The sequence below is a fragment of the Dermacentor variabilis genome, chromosome 1 (genome assembly GCF_050947875.1).
Source record: "Dermacentor variabilis isolate Ectoservices chromosome 1, ASM5094787v1, whole genome shotgun sequence".
Taxonomy (NCBI): Eukaryota; Metazoa; Arthropoda; class Arachnida; order Ixodida; family Ixodidae; genus Dermacentor; species Dermacentor variabilis.
This window is the reverse complement of record NC_134568.1, coordinates 53,731,765-53,754,835: the sequence shown is the minus strand read 5'-3', so window position 1 is coordinate 53,754,835 and position 23,071 is coordinate 53,731,765. Positions and strand designations below refer to the sequence as shown.

Below are 23,071 nucleotides of genomic sequence, written 5' to 3'. Positions count from 1 at the left end.
ATTCGTTCGATGCACGGCTTCCGGCCTGTTTGTTCGAACTCATCGTGAATTCCGTCAGTGTCTCGAACCCCTGCCCCCCCCCCCCCCCCCCGTCAAGTGTGCGTACATGCGGACTTCACCAGCCAACTTTCACACATTTCCGTGCTGAATTGTGTACTCGCGATACCTGTTGCTTCGGATTTTCAAGACAGCTGCGCAGGAGAGCAAGTTTATGTTAACGGTGTATTTAATTTCCAGTCTGTGTTAAATATTTATACCTCATTACGGGCAGTTTCCGGTCTTAGTGCATCCTTCCCGACACGTGCGATAGCAGATAAATAGAGCTGAACGACTTCTCTGGTTAATTTTTTCATTCTTTTTCTTCAACAGTCAGCGAAAGACAGCAATATTGCCAACTGGAATTGGTGTTTTGTGGACATTAAGGTGCGTTCTTCTTGTTTTTTTTCCTGGTGTGCTCGTCGTACAAACTTTGTGGCTAGTTGGGCCGAAGACTGACCTAGCGTTGACGGGACTTTTCTGCCATCTGTACAGTGAGTACTCGTGCTCGAGTTCAAAGCGGTGACAACTGAGTTACTGCGCGAACCCAGGAATCATCTTACATTCCAAACACTTTCCTACAGTGGCTTCGAAGCGCTGGTGACCGGCAACTGGCACTTTGTCGAGCAACAAAATATAACAGAATTCTAAAAAGCGGCAAATAAGATTTTGCTTCGAAATACAAAACTACTACGAAAGGCGCTGCATTTCGGACCACAAACCGGCGGTGGTCGTCAAATTAGTTTGTGCAACCCGAGCTGCGAGTCGCAAGCCCGCATCTAAAACAGGTGAGCGACAGAAATTGTTGCGGTACAGTTCGTCTAATAAAGTTCAAGGAGAGCTGTAAATCAAGAATCTCCGGCTCGAATACAACGGCCCTGACCATGGCCATGCCAATGATGCCGCTACCCACGGTGTCGGAAGCGCTGACAAATGGCGATAATCTTTCGGCAGCTCTGGGCCACATAGCCACAGACCCTACGCTTGCCTCAGGTTCCTGGGCGCCGTCCGAAGAGAACTCGACAGCGCCGTCGTTCCGGCTTAATCTCACGGCTGACGATTATCCTCCCATGATTGCTCTGGGCTTCGAGCTCCAGGCGTTCCTCATTGTGCTGTACAGCTTGACCGCCCTGCTGGCTCTCGGCGGCAACGTGATGGTCATCGTGGTGCTCGTGCTAGGCCGACGGTCGTCGCGCGAACTCAGACTGTTCTTGGTGAACCTGGCGCTGTCGGACATTGCCATGGCCGTGTTCTCCATCCCGTTCACCTACACCGACTTCATGCTGGGCCGCTGGATCTTCGAGCCGCTCTTCTGCCCCGTCGTGCTGTTCATGCAGCACGTGTCGGTCATAGTCTCAGTCTACACGCTTACCGCCATCGGCATCGACCGGTGAGTACTTCCAAGAGCTTATCGCTCAAAGGTTTTGTGTTTGTGTTTGTTCCATTAAGAACTATTCTTCTGTCGATGGACATAAGAAATGTTCGAGATTCCACTAGAGTTGAAAGTACTTTTGTGCGGTAATTGGTACTCATCGCACTGTTTGTACCATTCATTCTCAGATTTATGTTTTGCCGTTATCATCCCCAAACATTACTTTTGCCGCGGCTTATAATAGCTTACTGACACAAAGCTTTAAGTCTGCTGTCAGCGTATCTTAAATACTTAGGAGGAAGGTGCTTGTAATCAAATGCATTAGGCATTATCACACAAGCAAATGTACCGATTATAAATGTCTACGCAGCATTCATCAAGACTACCTCTGACGTGCTAAAGAAAATGAAAAATACGCTCCTGAAAGAACTGCCTGCACATAAATATCTGCAAATCTCGATAAATGTATTGTCGATACTCTTGTCCGAGCTCTGGAAATTTAGCGCTAAGCCCGGTTTTAACGTTAACTAATAATCAGTTGTGTTGGTTTAGAAAACTGAAAGTATTATTGCCACGGAGTTACTTTATGTAACGAAAAACAGCTGATCCCTTCCAAATTTCGCTTAGCAATTATGAGGCCGCCTGAATCCTGGCTTCCTGTAACATTAGCCATCGCGGTCGTTCTATCGTTGTCATTCGTTCTACGTCATGCGTATCCTGTGCATCATGTTTATGTTGAGAGAGGCGGTTCGCAGTGGAAAGGCCGATCTGGGTCATGTGATCTCAACTTGTAAATGGTTTCTAAGCAGCAACAGCGTTCTTCACAAACAGCTATGAAAGCGTTGCTTAAAACCGATTAAGTGTTATTACATGACAACATGCTTGACGTTTTACACTATATTGCATGAGTCGAAAATTTCGCACATTGCTTCTTTTCAAAAGTGGCCAAGGAAGATTCATATTTTCATAAAATAAACACCTTTGCTAGTGTTTGCGGGCAGCTATTCCATGTGATAATAGTTACTGGCTGCGTAAGGCTAGCAACAATCATATGGCAATGGCCGCGGGTGAGTGTTTGCCATGCCAAAATTAGAAGGTGATGCAAGTTTCTTTCAGGACTTCAACAAGCCAACTCCTTGCGGTTGTGACAGAATAGAAGCACTAACATTGCCCCATGTTGCCAGAGCTTGAACTTTATTTTTCTAGAGCGTGTTAAGGTTCCTTGCTGCCGTTACAATATCTCTTTTTTTTTGCATTTTCTCTCGTTTTTGTACGTAATTTATGAAGCGTAGTAAAAGTGCAGTAAGGAATCTTCTTACTGGATTTTTGCTACTATCATTATTTTCCCAATGACACGCCAGGCTATTTAACATATTATTACCAAGGACAGCCAGAGACGAAGCTTCACGTTTCAAGTTTTCTTCGTAGACTCATTCACATTTCTTGATAGACTCCTGTGATATCCGGGTATGTGGCAAAAATATTTTGGCTGCTTCAGACCGTGGCATAATATTCAACAGTTATTATACTGGATGCTGCAGAGTAGCCAGTACTTGGATGTGGTAAAATACAAAGTTATGATTTCCCGCTGTTCAAGGTGTTAATTTTAATATTGTACAGTATGCTCCACGCTGGTGTGCGGCAAGCTCGTATATTAGTTTCCCCGCCACCGCCAGATTTCATAATGCTGATTTATTTAGGTTTACGAAAACAAGCATTACGGTGAAAATTGCACATCGCACTTACTTACAACAGTATACTTTTTTCTGACCACAGTGAAAGAATTTTGCAGTAATGAGGCGTTGAAGAGGATATTTGACATCGCACATAAGTGGAGCTTGAGCACGATACGTATGATTTTAAGATTAAAAAATATAAGACACGAGATGGCCTGGCGCTTTAGTATTCAACTACCTTTCTAGCAGTGTCGAATTCTATCAATTCTGTGAGCCCAACAAAGAGAACAAAAACACTTCTCACCGAAGCTTGACTTTCTGTTGTACGCTCACCTACAACGCGAAAAAGAAACACTTGGCGTAGACCGACGTCCGCAATCATCTTTTTTAAAATTCGAGGGGTACGCTCCCGTTACTGGCGCAAGGCTAATTCATCACGTGGACCATCTTTTATATAAATATTGCGTTAATGTGGTTCTCACTTTCGTTTTATCCTTTTAGTTTTAATTCGCGTTATCAGCGTTGTGTTGTTTGTTCGCTTAGGATCATGTTCCATTTATTTCTATGTGGAACTCGATATCTTGAGCGATATGCACATAAAATATAAAGAACCAAGCAGCAGTTTTTTTTTCTTTTAATATAAAGGAGGTGGTGAATGGATGACGCGTTTCAGAAAAAAATAAATCCAAAGTGACATGGGCAAATAAAAAACATGGCAACTCGAGCACAAAAGAGCTGCAACCGACAATGGCGGTGTCGAAGTACAGAACTGCAAAATTTTCGCGCATCCTTGCAACGTGTCCTTGAGGCCGCCTCGAGACTAAAGGGAACAGGATTTGGCATTAGTGAAGACTACTCAAAGAAGGTTTGCTTTGAACGCAAGAAGTTGCTTCACATTGCTAAATCACGTGGCAGTGATTTCAAACTTGCCTTCAATAAGCTCGAAATAGGTAAAAAGACCTACAAGTATAATGCTAGTTCTGATAATGTAATCGAGTTAGACGGATAGCCATCACAGTTTGCTACATCTCGGAAGACGGCTCACAACCTGAATTTCATTGTCGTGAATTGTCGAAGTCTAAAAAACAAAAAAAAAACATGAGTTTGAATCTCTTTTCGAATCGACAAAACCACATGTAGTCATTGGCACAGAGTCATGGCTAGATAGTTCAGTCTACAACGGCGAACTATTTCCGTCGGACTACACTGTGTACAGAAAAGACCGCAACAGCCACGGTGGTGGTGTCTTTCTTTTGATCCACAGCAGTCTCAGCAGCACTCCCATCCACGTAGAAAGCTGCCTCTGTGAAACGGTCTGGTGTGGGGTGGTGCTTGCAAACGGCCACTCTGTAGCAATCGGATCGTTCTACAGGCCCCCAAACTGCAGGTCACCGGACTTTAACTTTCCCCATATTAAATGGGAAAACTTTCAACCGCAAAACAATTCCTCGTCTCTTATTTCCACAGCATTTTGCGAGCTGATAAAAGCCAACTCTCTGTTCCAGTTTGTTGAGCGCTCAACAAGGTTAGAATCAGCTAATGAAAGCATAATTGATCTGTTTCTCTGTAACAATCGAGATCTTGTATCCAGCGTCACCGTAATTCCCGGTATAAGCGACCATGAAGTCGTTAATGCAAAATTAACGTGTACTGCTATGCGCAGAAAAAGCCCACCGCCACGGAATGTGTTCTTTTATAATAAAGCAGGTTACTCATCCCAATCTCTGGAATTTGACGGCTTTCTACCTGAATTTCGTCGACACACCTCAAACACCGACGTTAATTCTGCCTGGTGTTTGTTTAAAGCTAAGCTATTGTCATTAGTTCAAATTTACGTCCCATTACGCATCGTATCGTCGCGACGGCAAGCTGATAAGCCATGGATGAACCACAACCTTCGATCAATTATTAACAGAAGGCACCGATTATATCGCAAATATTGCGCATGCCCGGATTCCGACACGTACCTTAAGATGAAAGACCTAAGCAAGATTATCAACAAAGAAATGAGGAACGCTGAGGCTACATACCTGCGCACATTAGGTGAGAAAATAAAATCTAATCTGAAAGATCTCTGGAAGTATGTCAAAAGTAAAAGGAACAACAAAGTAGCTGTGCCTGATACTATAGATGACGTAAATTATGGTGATGACGTAACCAGCAAAACTGAGCACTTTAATCACTACTTCCAATCAATATATTCCGGCACTGCCGCTATTGTGAAAGACTTACCAATTCTTACCGACTTCGAACAAATAGATAACAGAAATAACAGAACAGGGAGTTGCTTCACTGCTCAAGAACGTTAAAGTTAGCTTCACATCTGGTCCTGATCACATTCCAAACTATGTCTTAAAGAACTGTGCTCCATCCGTCGCCACATTACTAGTAATTCTTTTTCAGGCATCCATCGAAGAGGCGTCCCTGCCTAAAGAGTGGAAAAGCGGTAACGTAGTACCTGTATTTAAAGGCGGTGACAAGACAAAGACAAAAAATTACAGACCTATTTCACTAATTAGCGTCTCATGTAAGCTACTAGAGCATATAATTTATACCAACTTAATGAGTCACTTACAGAGCAACGGATTCTTTTGCCCCTCGCAACATGGGTTTCGCTGGGGATTCTCGTGTGACACTCAGCTAATCGAATTCACCCATGATATCGCATCATCAATAAATAACGGACACCAGGTTGACTGCGTATTTCTGGATTTTCAGAAAGCTTTTGACTCTGTTGCACATAACCTTCTACTCACAAAACTGTCTGCCATCAAAATTCCAGCATCACTGATGAAATGGCTTGAGGCGTATCTTGCTGGTAGAAAGCAGCGTGTTGTCCTTGAAGGACTGACCTCATCAGAGATTGAAGTCTTATCGGGCGTTCCACAGGGGCCCGTCTTGGGCCCGCTGTTATTTCTGATATTCATAAATGACATAGGAACGCATCTTTCAAGTCACATACGCCTGTACGCTAATGATTGTTGCATATATCGCGCCATTACGTCCCCTGCCGATTCAAGTACCTTACAAAATGACCTTCTAACAGTGTCCACGTGGTGCGACAGCTGGAGCATGCAATTAAACTCTGCCAAGTGCAATGTCATTCGCTTCACTAACAAGAGGGTACCGCTTGTTAAAAATTACTTTCTAAACACTGAACCATTGATCCAGGTAAGTAGTTACAAGTACTTAGGCGTTGTCTTTAAAAATAATCTTTCTTGGAATGACCATATAGAGAGCGTGGCGTCTAAGACTAGTCGTATGTTAAATTTTCTAAAACGTAATTTCTGGAGAGCCCCACATAAGGTAAAAGAAACGCTTTATTTAACAAACGTTCGTCTGATGTTAGAGTACGGCAGCTCTGCCTGGGACCCAGAGACAAACACAGCCATTAATCAACTTTAACGAATACAAAAACGCGCCGCCCAGTTCGTTACCGTCAACTATGATTTCACTCAGAGCTCATCACAAATACGCGTTAACTTGGGATGACCACTAATCCAGAACCGACGGAAATATTTGCGACTTAAACTTTTCTTCAATATTTACACAGGCAAGACTGGTTTGTGCAGGGACACATACATAAAGAACCCAAGCTACATATCACCTAGAACAGATCATCCGCTAAAGGTACAAGAGTACAAATGCCGTATCAATTTATATAAGCATTACTTCTTTCCAAAAACTGTACATGATTGGAATAAACTGCCGCTCGAAATTGTCACAGCAACGCCATCTGTGTTCGAAACTTTGTTGTCGAAACATTTATATATTTAGTTCTAAAAAGTGTTTTGCTTCGTACAGAATAGGAGATTAACCTTTCCTGTCCGCGGCTTTTTGCCTTACTCGCTGTTTTATTTTCATTACTTTATTATTAGTATTAAAATTATTATTAATAATATCATTGCGTTGTACTATGTACTAAAGTGTATTTATATTGTATTTCATTAACCTTAGGTGAAATGTTGTGTTAAATACTGTGTTTTCAATATCAATATTTTGTTGTATTGTGTATTAGATGTATCCTTTTGTAACATCAGTCATCTGTATTTCCATCATTTGTATATTCCTTCCCCCTACTCTAATGCCCAACATTGGGCGCTGTAGGTATTAAGTAAATAAATAAATAGAGAACGACAGCGCGAAGAACAGCACTCTCTTCGTGGGGATGGCGATGGGAAAGAAAACGGCTCCGCGCTTGTGGACACCGCCTTTCTGTCCTGCGTGGGTGGCCTACTTTGGTCAGTGTTACGTTAGACGGGCTTTAGATAATAACTAATTATAGGAGAGAGCCTATATAGAAAAAAAATTTTTGAGAGGTTTGCCTGGCTGCACACCTAACACGCTATGCCTGGTGAAAACGACGATAAATGAAATGGTACACACAAGACATGCTACACGTGACACACACGTAAAGAACATACCGAATTGAAGTATCTCGTTGAGACCCGTATCTGGAATGAACGTTAAAAGCGCCTTCGAATTATGGGACTTATAGGTGGCACGAGAACGCAATCTGAATATAAATGGCTTGCAAGAGGCAAATTGTAAATGTTTATTAGTAGACTAATTGTTAGGAATCTAATGATAATTCTCAGTGAGCAAGCCTGAGATAACAGGGCGGCTCGGAGACATCAGCAATGAGTTGTTACGATGGACTTGGTTTGAGAACGTCCTTACTATGTGCAGTGTCAGACGAAATCCAATGAAAGAACCAGGCTGTTTCTCAACCGATGACCGGCAGCGTTACACTCTCTTCTGAGACAAGCGTAAATTGTTTCTCAATCCTTCTGTGTCGCCTGACAAGCGTTCCCGCCATGCAAGGGGGTGACATTCCAGGCGGCCAACAGCACAGGCGGCCGTATTAGGTGTCGCACACAAGAGCGCTTGACGTCTCTTCCCAAGTGTCGCACACGTCCAACGATTCCTCAGCGCGCCTGTCAATTGCACTACGCGCAACACACCGCGGGGCAGCAGCAGCAGCAGGATAAGTGTGTGCGAGCAACCACTTGGACGAAATGACAATGCGGGCCTTGTAAGGCTCGCGCAGCGGTTCGCGTCGAGGGAGATAAGGGGAAATCGATGTCTGCAGGCGCTCTATGCACGAGCACATGAGGTCCGAGCTAACAGGGTAAAGTACAAGGACCTCGCCCGTTCTCGCAATCTGCCCCTCGACATGTATAGGTGAGACTCTTCCGAAGCCGGACCACACCGTGCAAATACTGGACCGGCAGAGAGAGATTTTCGGTATACAGTAGCGGTTCACTCTAACGTTTTCTTTGTCGGTCAGTCTTGTGCTCCTCCTTACGTGGCGAGACAACTTTCCTTTGTTCTCTCTTTCTCTCACTCTGCTGCCTGTGCGGTTCATTTTTTAGGCACTGCTTTGCGCTGATAAGTGCGACATATAAACCTATGCGCGTGTCAAGCGATGTTCTTTTGACTCGCTGAGATAGAAGGCCATTTCGCGGAGTCAAGAGTTCTCTTTGCACGACATGCATAGTGAAAACGCGGCCACTTCTCCTGAAATCCACGTGCTCGTTGCTTACCGGCATTGAAAATGTAGAGAAAAAAGAAGATAAGCATCGGTCAATGTCACAAGCGTTGCAGACTTTCCAACGTTCCCGCGGTTGTCGTCATTATCTCCTTTTTTTTTAATATTCCTCATTGGCTACACTTATGCAAGCTTGCTTTATTGGTAATCTCGCGCTCTGCAGCACATGCATCGTAAGGGAGTTTCAGTAGCAAATAACAACCTAGCCTGATCCGCAGGTTTACGGTGGTATGCTGAAACACCCTTAAGCAAAAGTCAATAGTAAAGCTAGGCAGTATGCTTGATGCTGATTATAAGTAAGAACTAATGTAGGAAAGCCTCTCCCTCTCTATCTCTCTCTCTCTCCCTCTCTCTCTCTCTCTCTCTCTCTCTATATATATATATATATATATATATATATATATATATATATATATATATATAAATATATATGTGTGTGTGTGTGTGTGTGTGTGTGTGTGTGTGTGTGTGTGTGTGTGTGTGTATTCTCGCACGTACACCGTGCATTGGATAGCAGCGACTTCGTACGATCCAGTATAGGCGTACCATTGATTACTTCGTCGCGTGCGTTTTTATCGTGGAAGAAAGGTCTGTGATAAACCATACACAACTAAGGATACAGGTAAAAAACCCGTTTCAATGTAAACATAATAAATCTTGGGAGCTCGGCGCACTTACCCCTATTCAGAAAGTGTGAGCACGAAAGCGTAAACACCGAAAGTGGCCCCTTTTATAGGTCAGGTTGCTCGTTCACAAGCGCTGGAGAGAAACTGTCGTTGAAAATTGAAAGTTTTAGGCGCTAGATCAAAACTCTGCTCAAACAGAACGACATTTTCGACACCGGATACTTTAACTAACTCGCTGCACTTGAAGGGTAATTTATCACTTCATATTTGGAGCCACTTCGCTAATTAACACGGGCGCTGTGTAGGTCACCAGATGTCCGAAAAGCTGTCTTATTCGGCGATACTTGGCCTTTCAACATGGTCCTTATTTATCACCGGCTTCGACCGACCACATGGAAAGCGTTTATTAGCGCTAAACCTAAACTGTTGCGTGCGTAGTGCTTTCACTATACAGAGAGAAAAGAAGTTCAGCTTGCCTAATACAGCACACTTTAATAACACGCTTAACATGTTGCGTTGGACTATTTATAGAGAAAAGTACTCAATCCCTAGAAAAAAAATCTGAGCGAAGTGTAAACGTGTACGAGTATCTCAGACAGCTCGTGTTAAGACACCAGATTTTCATAGGGGAAAATGTAAAACGTTCATGGGCGCATTTTAAAAAACACCAAGTTGCAGGAGACAGTCCGCAAGAATTATACCACCTTGCGAAAGGCACACTTACGTGCTGAGGCAGCCGCCAAGGACATATTGTTCACGACGTCTGTGTGCAACCTTTCGCCATCGTTATGAAGTTCGAGGTATCTAAACAAGAACTGACATACCGTGTTACTACTAGTAATCAGTAAGGGGGAAATGCCTCTCTTCTTTACTCGAAAGAATTTCTCCGGGCAGAGTTTGTAGTTTCTCGCACCTGTAAAACGCATTAAAATGTGAATGCCCACACTCCATGCCCGAGTAGAAGCGTGCTTGCTAATTCGGTCAGTAAGCTAATGTGTACAGCGGTTTATGCACCTGCTAAAGCTATTAACGCGACAGCGTTAAGGAGCTCGAGTAGCAGAAAAGCAGGTGTCGTCGGCTTCGGTGTTGGCAGCGTTGGCCGTGAGCGATAAATCCCAGCAGGCACTTCATGAATAAACACAACTTGCAAGATGGGCTGGGTGGGAATCGAACCAGGGTCTCCGGAGTGTGAGACGGAGACGTTACCACTGAGCCACGAGTTCGATGCTTCAAAGCGGTAAAAAGCGCCTCTAGTGAACGCGATGTTGCCTTAGAAACTAGGTGTTTCTAAGGCTCAGGCTTGCGTCGCTTGCTCAGGCGCACATTCCGTTGTCGCGCCGAACGCTGCGTTGCTCGACGCTCACCGCGTCCGATGCGGGTCGCGTAGTCGCTGCGCCGTAGCCCATTAGAGAGTTTTAGAATAGGGGCCCCAAACGTTTTGGGGCCCCAAAGAAATAGCGTCGAAGCCACTGCGCATGCGCAAGACGCAAACTCCGTTTGGGTTTTGCGTTGGGAACGCTATTTCACCGATTTAGCGGGAACCCAAATAGCGGTCCCAAAAGCTTTGCGTCGGCAAACATGGCGGCACCCATCGAAGCGACGGCTCTAACCTAGCACAAAACTGGGTTCGATTCGCGGTAACGCGTGAGGTTCGCAAGCTAGGAGAAGTGACTGCGGTTATCGCTTTCTCTCAACTAGCGTGTGTTATGAAGATTGACTCATTAGACGCCGCTGATTTTGAATTCGATTGTGGATTTTATGGTTCGTAGGCCTAACACGGCTAAGCTTGGCTGGTGAAGGCTAGTAAAGTTGGTTTGCTCAAAACTAAGTGCAACTAATTGTTTGCTGCTTACAGAATAACCTCTAAATTGTAATTAAACGCGAATACACGCAAGTCAAGGTTATTATTCCTATCATAAAATGGTATATTTTATTTAATTATTTCTAATAGCTTTTCTTTGACGCCGTAGTGGCGCTGTCAGCGCAAGACGCTATCCGCAAACGTAAAACCCTATTCTAAAACTCTTCACTCCTACGTGCCCCAACGCTAACACCCGCAAAGCTCTTTGGGGCCCCAAACTATTGGGGCCCCTATTCTAAAACTCCCTATTGTCTTACACCCCTTGGTGGGTCGACGGGAACGCTGTCGCGTTCCACTCTTGAAGGCGAAGCTTAAGCGTCCTCCAATTTTTAAACTCGTTTTGTATCGCTGGCCAACAATTTACTATCACAATGCTTCGCCTTACCAGCGAAACTACGACTTGTTCATAATATTACGCGAGCGTCCACCCCACGGCATGCCAGCGCCTTATCACGGCGAGGTCGGCGACAATGTATACGCAAGCGCACACAACCCTTTGCGGTGCGAGCGTCACATGCTACGCTGTTCGCATCAGGACGCTTCCTGCCAGGATTTATCTGCGCAGACCTCTTTCCTAAAAAAGCAAAAAAGAACATGAAAATAGGCTATCTTCGTATTAATAGAGCCAATGCGTGCGCCATGCGATAAATAGTAAAAAGTCGTAAGAAGATTTACGAGCACTTGCAAGGTATATTGTCATAATTGTCGCAGTTTCGCCCGAAAGACGAAGCACTGATTGCGATAGAAAATTATTAGACAGCTGTACGCACTGTATACCCACTGTTGGACCTACTACGTAACTCGTACGCGATTTCTTTTCGACTTATACGGCGTCCCTCGAGGCTTGTTACAACTGAGAAGGAACAATCGACCTCGATGGGGAATTCGCCGTGTTACCGTCAGTAGTTCATATCCATAGCATGTAGGCTGTGTTAACGCAACCACAATCTTTAACGGGGCTATGGCACCGTATATTTTGCACAGAAACTATTCATTTCAGACTCCGCGTGTTTCTCTACATAAAATGACCACTGTGTGGAACATGAGTGAATTGTATTATGTGGATATCCTGAAAATAATTTTGAGATACATGAGATGCGCCACCACTTTTATTCCACCAGAGCGAACTGTCCTTTCTCAAAAAAAGAAAGAACTGACTCTGCATGGGAATTGGAAGGATTGAAAAGAACGAAATGAGTGATGGCACGCTTTTAGAAGCCTTTCGAAGACTGTCGCATATTTTGTTCATAGCGACGAATATCATCCATAAACATTGCACTGAATTCTTTAGAGGATATAAGCAATCTAAGAAAGAAATATTTTATCGCATAGTTTGTAAAATATCGTCTTCTCATTAGGACCCGTATGAGGCACGTTCTATTTCTTCAGGTTAGGCCGTAAATATTCAAAGAAACCTAGGCTGGTTACCGGCACACAAGGCACCCTGAGGCTGAAGTTCAAGAGCAAAACGCTGCGCACCCGCTGCCTGTCTTTGCATTCACACAAGCCGGTAGTGCTTTCCTCAATTCTCTATCCACTAGATGCCCTTAATAAAACAAAACAAAAAAGAAGGTCAGCACGATACTGGCTAATCGTTCACCTTAATTACGAAATAGTAAAACTGACTTTTAAAAAAGAAGAATAATTAGAAACCATGAATGCACATTGAAAGGTAAAGCACTTATACGATTACCGTTGCGCGGACCATTCGTAGCCTGGGGCCACCACGCGCACTGCGATATTTCCTAAGCAACTGGCACACCTCCGGAACCATTACCTTCATGGCTTACTGTAGCGGTGTCGTCATTATTTTCAATCGAATGCTTTACAAGCCAGGAGGACTACGACAGAGGGTGTGCGACAACAGCACCCGTTAGAAAAAAAAAGAAAGCTATCGTTCTGCTTTTCCTTTTTTTTTGTAATAAAACATGTGCACAGCAATGAAAAGAGAACACTAATGTCTCGTTTAAGTATCTCGTTCTTTAATCAATTTTCATCTGTGACAAAAGCATTAGTGGACGTCTCGTAGGATAGAGGGCGGGCATATCTGATTGTATATTATGTTCAGCTTGTCTTTACTGGCAGCAAGAAATGTATAATTTGTACGAATTTTTTTTAACTTATTCGGCTTCTCTCGAAGGCTATTACAACCGAGAAGGGATGATCTACCTCGAAATATTCGCCAAGCTATTGCCAGTAGTTCGTATTCAAAGCATGCAGACAGTGTTAACGCAACCACAATCCTTAAGGGGACTATGGCAGCATATTTTTGCGCAGAAACTATTGATTTCGTACACAGTGTGCTTTCTACATAAAATGACCGCTGTATGAAACATGAGCGAATTATATTGTGTGGATATCCTGCAAATATTTTTTTCCAGTTACCAGTGAAAGGCTTGGTTGCCCCGTAGTCTCACGTATTCGGAGCTTAAACCAGGACCTAAACCGGGAGCATTTCTCGAGTTGTCTGCTTTATGTATAGTGGATGCTGATGCATTGTTTACCAGAAACTTTACTGAAGGAGACGCCGGTTGATGCTCGCTGAGCGCCAAACGCAAGCAGTGCGCCACTGGAAATAAATATTGTACTGACTCACCAACATCTACAAGTTCAGTAAGCTGTTTAGGCTCATGTCACAGAGAGAAGCGCGAGATAGGGCGGACGCTTGTGACATACCACTGTTGACACCATGAGATGCCGCGGGCGCTTCCCACCTTTTGCAAGTGTTTCCTACGACGTCAAATGTAGTTTATTTCAAACCAACATGAGGAACGCTAAAGTCAAGAGGCACTTGTTTCCGCTGGTGTTGCTCAATATGGCCGAGAAGCGACTGCTATGCGCGTTCACAAATTCTGAGGGCTTGCTAAGTCTAACCTTGGCGCAAAGGAGCCGCCATCGCCGAAAATCTGCGCGTATTCACGGCTCACAAATAATTCTACCAGAGTTCGTGCCGTTTGGGTTTGAGAAGCATGTTTCTCTTTATTCCCGAGTACACATCTAATGGAGATAGAAGCACTATCATACAATCAGAGTTCGTGTTTGTTGCGATGTTTCTGCTGGGCGACTGATTTACCAAACACCGGTCTGACGACGATCGGAGGCCAGCCTGATGGCGACCGCTAGACGATATAAGTCGGGATTGTCGGTACGACAGTTAACCAAACTACGACTATACTTATATTTGTAGGCCGTCTCAGCGTCGTCAGTGGCGTAGTATAGCTGTATAGTGACGTGGTGTAGTAACAACACTGCATGCACCGAAATTTACATATGACTTGCCTCAGTGTCGTGCTCGCATATAGTTTTTTTTTTGTTACGATACCAATTATATGGTCGCTCCAGGCGCAATTTGCCGTCGCCGTGATGTTCGTATAAAGTACAAGTGCGACAACATCGTCGCCGCGCGTCGCATGCTTATGTGCGAGTGAAAGCTCGCGAGGGAAGCCGACGACTGCGGCTCAATCTGGCGCACGCGAAGGAAGAAAGGGGAGAGCGAGCGCGCCGTCTTCCGTCGCGCAAAAGGAGTGGGGTGGGGGGAAGGGAGGCGGCGTTGTGCTACGGCAGCAACTGCATCTTACGCGACTGCGGGCGCAAGGGGAACTGACGATCCCGGCTCAATCTCGCGCGCGATAGGGAGGAAAGCGGGGAAGCAGCACGGGAGGGAGGGGGCACGGCTGCGAATCCGCCATCAAGTGCATACTTTGCACGGCCGCGCGCGGTCGCGCGCGCCCTGCATATACATTTGTGCGCGCTGTTTTCGCCGCCCTTGCGTTGAAGTGATAGACAGCACGAAGGTTACTTGGCTCTCTACTGTGGCCGCGCTTGCTCACACTAGCGTTTAGAGAGCGAGTGTCCGCGCTCATAGAGTGTGATGTGTTCGTGTTTGCTTGCGCACGCTTACACAGTGCTTGTTAATTCAGTTAGTAGGCGAATGTTTCCAAGTTTATACGGCCGATAAAACTACTATCCTTACTACGTATAGCTGTCTACTAATTTGCTATCGCAATCGAGGCTTCGCCTTTCGGGCGAAACTGCACATTTCTTTGTTTCTTTCTTTTATTTGGAACAATTTTCTCTTGAAAAGCGCACTAAAATTACTCGATTAGCACCACTACTGATTAATTACCTGCACCAGCGGACCCCCCACCATCTGCAAAAAAAAAAGAAAATATTTACTCAGAAACTACTGTAGGAGTTGTCTACAGATGCGTAAGCATTGTGCTAATTGCTAATATCCTCGCAGCCCAGTGTGACTATCAATGTTATGAAACTTCAACCCGCCAGTACAAACGACAGCGTTGCGGCGACACGAAGTGGTGCGGATGGTGGTGCAAAGGGCACTGATGACGCAACAAAGCACTGCAAGTGGCGGCACCATGTGCGCTAATGACGTTCCGATAATCGTAAGCTGTTATCGCTCTTTAGCGACTTATTCATCCGTGTCGAATCGTTATGAACGTTGACCAAGCCGACTGCCGCGGGGGCTGCGTAGCACGGCCGCGCGGACCGCATCTTGAAAGCGCTCTGCGAAGTCAACACTACGTGCCGACTGCTGATAGCTTCGCGCGCTGTGTTCTCGCCGCTTACTTAGCGTTGAAGAGAGACGCGCGGGCCTGTATCTTGAAAGCAATCTGAGAAAGGGGCAGAGTGCTGCGTGTGCTTGGAGCTGCGTAAGCGCTGTGTTCTCGCCGCTTGGTTGGCGTTGAAGCGAGCGGCCGCACGAAGGTGAATTCTGTTACGACTTTGCACCGCTGCACCACTATTACGACTTTGTGGTCCCATAGCGCTCGTCACCCGTTTCGTGACAGAGCGTTGGTAGCGAAGACTCCGAGTCAGGCGTCGGTGAGAATAACAAAAGGGACTTTATACACTATATACAGGTCATTATACAGGACATGAAGGGATCGGCACTGGGGCCGAGAGCTCACAGCAAACGCGACTGTTCCCGCACGGCGACGTCCAGCGAAAACGCGTGACACATCTCACTCCAGTCAAAAGCGGCACTCTGCTCCCGGTGGGTCGGCGGATCCGATTTTCCAGGCGGCGCGCCGCGGCTTATAAGCCCCCAGAAACCATTGTCACTCAAACGGCCCAATACAAAGTGAGCACTCGACGGTCGTCCGAGAGGTCCAACCAGCGACCGCGCTGGCCACCCCGTTCAAAGTTGGCGGGCGCGGTGACCTCCAGGCAAGGGGAGGTACGGCGCCGGGCTGTCTGGCACTTGGCGACACGTTTGAACATGTTGCCCGCCGATGCTTCTCCGGAGGACACCACTGCCTGACGGCTCAGCATCTTGGCTTGTCAAGGGAGAATTAGGGCGCTGTGCCTTTCGGCGCAGCCCCGGGTTTGTCCAAAGGGCGCTCGCAGGATAAATTCTGCATCTTGCAGATTCGGAATCCGGGCTTGTGGTAATGGCACAACAATTCGCTCGCTGCTGCGGGAGCTATATACAAAGCGATCGTCTTACGGGACTGACGGATGGATGGTTCTTCTCGTTGGGTAAACACAGAAATGCATCCGCATTTAAAGAAGCCAAAGCGTCTGATTAACTAATTCACACATTTGCATTAATTACCTTCCGAGTTACAAACTTTACGGTGCACGTTTATATTGGAAATTTGCGGAGCATCTTCAAAGGGTCTAGTTCCGTGTTTGTGCGCTTCAACACGGCCATGTAAATCGATATAACAGGTGTGCAATCATTCCTCGCATTTACCTGATTACGTATGCAGCACTTCGAAACGCGGCTCGCAGTGCAATGTCTGTGACGTAGCAGGGCGATGTAGAATGAAGCTTCGCTATTCGGCGCGAGAAAACGTTCCAGCTTGTCCCTGCTTCTGAAGCGACTACGGATCCAACTGGGAGTTACGCAAACCGTCGATGGGAATTCGCTTGTGAGAAGAGGTAGTAAGTACAACGGCAGCTTCATTTTACGCCACGCTGTTATATAACACAAGGGTAGGACAGAAAGCCACGGCTCGCGGTTTGACGTGCGTAATCAGGCAAATTAAACGAATGATTTGGTGCGACTTATTTCGGTCTACATGACCAATTTGAAATGTACAAACAGGGAACTAGAGTTTTACGACAATCCCCTTCAATTTCGACATGAAAATGTGCCGCAAATTTGGTAACTAGGAAATTAATTATTGCGACTTGTTTATTTACTATATGGGTTGCGTTATTTTATAGTACAGCTCTTAGGCGCCCATTCCTGCGGCGCGCGTAGGCGGCGGCGGCGGCGGCGGAGGCGTAACCGAGCGAAAGAGCCCAGCGAAAGCTGGAAGAGTGAAGGCGGAGCGGGGTATGAAAGACGCGAGCCGCGAAAAGCGGAGACCGATGAGAGCAGCGCCTTCAGTGACGTGCGCGCGGGAAGCTGGTGCATGCGGACCTGCCCAACCACTCGATGAGTACTCGTCACTGGTCTCAGCCGTAACGCTCGTTTCATACTATCGTCTGCTCTCGTGTCATCTCGCTCGCGCTTGTTTGGTTTGCATGGTTCAGTCTCGTTCGCGTTTGTTTCGATTGTCATGGTTCGCGATTGTTTTGTAATCTGATTGGAAGCGTGACGCGAATTGTGTAATAGTTTCTGGAAGCCACGCGGCACCAGTGATTACACCGGAACCTTCGATGAGTCACGTATAAAAGCCGATGCGCTTGACCCGTAGATCGAATTTTCGACCATTGCCGACTCTGCTACATGTCTCTCTCATAGTCTTTGCCTCAATGTATCGCGAAATGAAAACGCCTACAGACGAGCGCTCAAATTTCGCATTGCGGAGTATCGTAACCGTAGGTGAATTTTTTTCTTCCAGTTGATACCAACTTGCTCGGATAATTCATCTGTAGTGATGTAGTTCGAGTAACTTTTGTAAGCGTTTCTTTTTTCCCTTTTAGGGCGCAGCTCTAAAGCCGAGACCACACGTACGCTTGCGGATGCGCGCTAGCTCGCGTCTGCGCGCCTAGCGCCTGCCACGCCTCGCGAGTAATGGCAGTTTGCATCCACAAAGACGCGCGACAGCGCGAGCTCACTGGGCTCACTCACAGACGCCTCGGCAGGCGCCGCTTCGTACTTTGTTACTGACAGCGTTTCAAGATGCTTCGATATTTATAAACGTAATTGTTATATTTTTATAGCTGTTAGATCAGTGCAAAAAGGAAGGAAGAACCACATTCTTGCACGATATAAATCTGCTTCACTGAGAGTTGAACGCTCCGCGCCGTAGCTGCGTAGCCAGGCGCGCCGACGCGAGACAACCCAAGCGCGCGATAACAGAGAGGAGCTGTTTCCCGAGATCACGCCGCGTTTCGACGCGTACGAGCCATGCCGCACCGTGTGCGCATGCGTGGGCGCGTGAACGCGAGCTTGCGCGCGTCCGCAAGCGTAAGTGTGGTCTGGGTTTTAGGTTCCCGTTCCTGCGGCGAGCGGCGACATTGGCGTAACTGAGCGAACGAGCATAGCGATGGACGAAAGAGCGAACGTGGAGTGCCGCGGAGGATGATAGACGCGAGGACGAAAGTGGATTAGAAGGGTGCAACGGTACCATGAGGCGGAAAGCGGAGGAGGTGGGTAAGAAAAGCGTAGTGCGGTGACGATGACTACGAGATGGCGCCAGAGTAGCGCGCGTCGTCTCGGAGGCCTGTCTGCGGCGGCTGCAGTAAATCGCGCCCGTGCCTTACCCTCGCGCTGCCACTTGCGATCTCCAGATTACCGAGGTAGTCGCGCCATACTGTGCTACGTTTTCAACGTGCTGCGCGAGACAGATTGTCTGCACCAGCCAATATATCGCGAAATAAAAACACCTATAGAGTGTTCTCAAATTTCGCATTAGGAAGTATCGTATCGTCGGTGAATTTTTCCTGTGTTCGAATTAAAAAGAAAAAAAAAAGAACACCGACTTTGTATTCGCGCGGTCAAATAAGGCGAACGTAGTCACAATGACTGAGAATATGCGGCAGCAGCATTCAGTCGTGATACTCGCTTACGTGCCGTGTCAGCAGCACTATGTATCTGGATGGTTTATGCCATGCAAACAAAAATCTGCATCAACGCGATTCTTTAGGTAACGACCTGCATATCAACACGATGCTCGCTGCCCATACGAGGATCTTGGGCTCATTTCCATGTTGCCAATTTTGCATTCATTACAGTTCGCAGAGCGCTGAAACATATGCATGAGGGAACGTGTCCGTAAGCGTTTCACTATAGCGCAAATTCCTGCGTAGCTGCCGGCTATAACACAGCGCTTTAAGTGGAAGATGAGTGAGCTCAAGAATGCATCAAATATGTATCCAGTTTAACTGGAGCAGGCGGCTCTTTCTTTGCAGAACCCTGTAAAGCTGTTCAGCTAAAGTTTCTTTTTCGGCGTGTTAGCCCGCCGTGTAGCTTATTCCACATAAACTACCACCCTCATGTAGGAGTGACAGTGCTGCCTCAAACTAAAACTCATCAGAATAACACTTGCTGGAAGTGCGTCACACTGAAGCAACTTCAGTCTAGCATATTGCTGCTGCCCTTACTTGGTCAAATCCTTTTACCAGAGCAGCCAGCGGGGTAGGAGCAATAGTGGTGCCAGACTTGTTGGTGTCACAATTGGATCCTCGGACTCAGACATATGTGTTCTTTGCTTCGCGAAATCAGACCTATATAAAGAACGTGCTACGGCATTACGAGCATCACTTCGGCTCTCAGATTAGCAACACTTGAACGAGGTTCACTTCAACAAGAGTGGGCCTGTCCGAAGCTCAATACTTCTCATCGCAACAGAATCTATGTTATTGCGATAACAATTATATGGACATTCCAGGCGCATTTCTGGCGTTGGCGTCACCGTGTGGTTCCGTATGAAGTCCAAGGGCGATAAGATCGTCGTCGCGCGCCGTATTCTGTATGTGCGAGTGAAAGCATGCGAGGGAGAGCAGCGATCGCGGCCCAGTCTCGCTCACGCAAGTGAGGGAATTGGGAAGGAAGAGCGCCGTCTTTCCTCGCGCGAGGCTTCAAGGAGAGGGTAGGGAGGAGGCACGCGTTCTACTCCGGGCGGCCCGGGCGGTCGCGCGCGCCTGCCCGGGCCGCTTTATATTGAAGGCCGTTTGCGACTAGGACACAGTCCGCCGCCCAGTTTCTGCGGCTTAGTTCGCGTTGATAAGAGACTCAGCACGAAGGTCAATTCGCTCGCTGCTGCTGCCGTGCTTCCTCGCTCCAGCGTTTTTATAGCGAGTTTCCGCGGTGATCAAGTGAGATGTTTTCATGTTTGCTTGTGCGCGCGTGACACCGTGCTTGTTAATTTATTTAGTGTGCCTATGTTTACAAGTTTATATAGCCGATAAAGCTACTATCCTTACTTCATATAGCTGTCCACTAATTTGCTGTCGCAATAGCTGCTTCGCCTTTCGGATTTTCTACATGTATGAGGTGCGCCACCAGTTTTATTCCACAAAGTGAACTGTCTATTCTAAAAGAAATTAACTGATTCAGCAAGTGCAAAGGTAGGATTGAAACGAAAGAAATCAGTGATCACAGGGTTCTAGAGGCCTTTCAATGGTTGTTACATATTTTGTTCATAGTGACGAATATCATCCATAAACATTACAGCGAATACGATCTGGTATGTAAGTAATCTAAGAAAGACATATTTTATCACGTAGTTTGTAAAATTTCGTCTTCTCATTTCGACTCGCATTATGAAAGTTCTACTTCATTTTTTTTTAATTATGGGGTTTTACGTGCCAAAACCACTTTCTGATTATGATGCACGCCGTAGTGGAGGACTCCGGAAATTTCGACCACCTGGGGTTCTTTAACGTGCACCTAAATCTAAGTACACGGGTGTTTTCGCATTTCGCCCCCATCGAAATGCGGCCGCCGTGGCCGGGATTCGATCCCGCGACCTCGTGCTCAGCAGCCTAACACCATAGCCACTGAGCAACCACGGCGGGTGAGTTCTACTTCATCAGGTTAGGCCTTAAATATTCACAGGTAGCTAGGCTCGTTACCGGCACTCAAGACACCTTGAGGCTGAAGTTCAAGAGCAAAAGGCTGCGCACCTGCTGTCTGTCCTTGCATTCACGCAAGCCAGCAGTAGTTTTCCTTAACTCTCTTTCTATTAGATACGTTTAATAAAGAAAAAAGACAGCACGACAGTCGTAAATCGTTCACCTTACTTGCACAATAGTAACTCTGGCATTTAGAAAGCAAGATAGAATAATTAGAAACCTACAATGCCCATTGAAATGAAAAGCACTTATACAATTACGCTTGCGCGGATCGTTCGTAGTCTGTGGCCACCGCGCGCAATGCGAAATTTTCTAAGCAGCTGGCACACGTCCGGAGCCATTACCTTCATGGCTTACTTTAGCGTCGTCGTCATTATTTTCAATCCAGCGCTTTACAAGCCCGGAGGACTACAACCGAGGGCACCTCCGTGCGACGAAAGCACTCGCTAGAAAAAAAAAGCTATCGTTCTGCTTTTTTTTTTTTGCCATAAAACATGTGCACAGCAATGAAAAGAAAACACTAATGTCGCGTTTAAATATCTGGTTCTTTAACCAATTTTTTTTAGTGATAAAAGCAGCAGTGTGCGTCTCGTAGTTTTGATTGTATCCTATGTTGAGCTTGTCTTTAGTGTCAGCAAGAAATTTATAAGCGATAGCAGAAGGACTTAAATCATGGTGTCTGTGCTAGGAACTGGTGATCCAACAAGACATGTCATAGTTCAGGGCAGAGAAGGAACTGGAACCTCGTGGGAGAGCACGAAAAAAGCGAAGTGAGCCAACACACTACTGTTATTATTCCGAACTAACACATCGGATAATGTATATTTCAATAGCGCTAAACAAACATCGTGAGTGTTAAATAGTACTTCTGTCCCTACTGCCAAAGGCGATCACGATATTTCTTCCGCAAACTGTTTGTATGCACAATAACCAAATGCAAGCAGCTGATTCGTCAGAATAACCCGATCTCAACTTTTTTAAGAAGCGACAGCCGCGTTCGGCGTCCGCTGTAGTTCTTAGGAACTTCAGTCTGCTTCGCACGAAAAAAAGAAGAGTGCCAATATTATGGTAATATGACGGGAATATATGCCAATAGGGTTCGAATAATATAATGATAGTACGTTAGAGAGAGATGGCGATAAAATGTTCCTCGTAAAGGCTATAATATTTTCGCGATGTGTACGCTATGATTCTGAATATTAGTTCAGTCTTTCTACTGGAGAGACTGGTTTGGCACAACTTTTCTAGCTTTCTGAAAGTGATCCTGTGTGAGCGAGACAGTTTATTAGATTTTGCGCGCCTTGTATGCAAGTGTATAGCGAGGCATAAGACACGTAGTCGTGGCGACAGCTTCGTCGGGCACCATGACCGCATGGTTTCATAAAGGGGGTGTCCTATAAAAAAAGGATTGCTATTGTCGCTTGACTACGCTGTGCTATAAGATGACAGTGCTGTGGTCGCTTTGCGACAAGCTGCGAAACGAGAGTACGGGTATGCAAAGCGCAATAGCAAATTATGAAGGTTATGAAGAACTCCTCAGATAATAGGCGATTTAAGGAGAGCGTGAAGTTGCGGTTTCACTAGTATATACACGGCACAGGGGGGGGGGGGGGGGGGGGACTGAGAGCGAGAGAGAAGAATATAAGGAAGGCAGGGATGTAAACCACACAAGAGTCATTCCAATTAGTGCTGGGTAGGCATTCGTGAAAGCAACTCCATGCCACAACCGACACAGAAGAGACGCGTCGCGTCGGTGCAGTCCGGCCGGAGGTCTGAGTTACAGTGAAGGGTTTAGTCTGTGCAGTCTTGTACGCCTTGTATGTGCGATGTTCCACTCTGCTAAGGAGAGCGTGCGTGGTAAAATGCGAAGGTGTCTCGCAGCGTCGGTCCTAAAGAGAGGAATGGGGACGCAGTGGTCTTCTTGGTTTGACGCCCGAGCTGCCTTATCTGCGTCCT

General features: G+C 46.2%; 1 protein-coding gene across 1 annotated transcript in view; it reads left to right on the top strand.

Annotated features, from left to right (window-relative positions):
* Positions 1-920: 920 nt before the first annotated feature.
* Positions 921-23,071, top strand: part of LOC142573844 (RYamide receptor-like) — a 360,940-nt gene continuing 338,789 nt past the window's right edge. The window contains exon 1 of the mRNA XM_075683089.1: positions 921-1,426. Coding sequence (XP_075539204.1) covers positions 921-1,426 — 506 coding nt within the window. The remainder of the gene's footprint in view (positions 1,427-23,071) is intronic.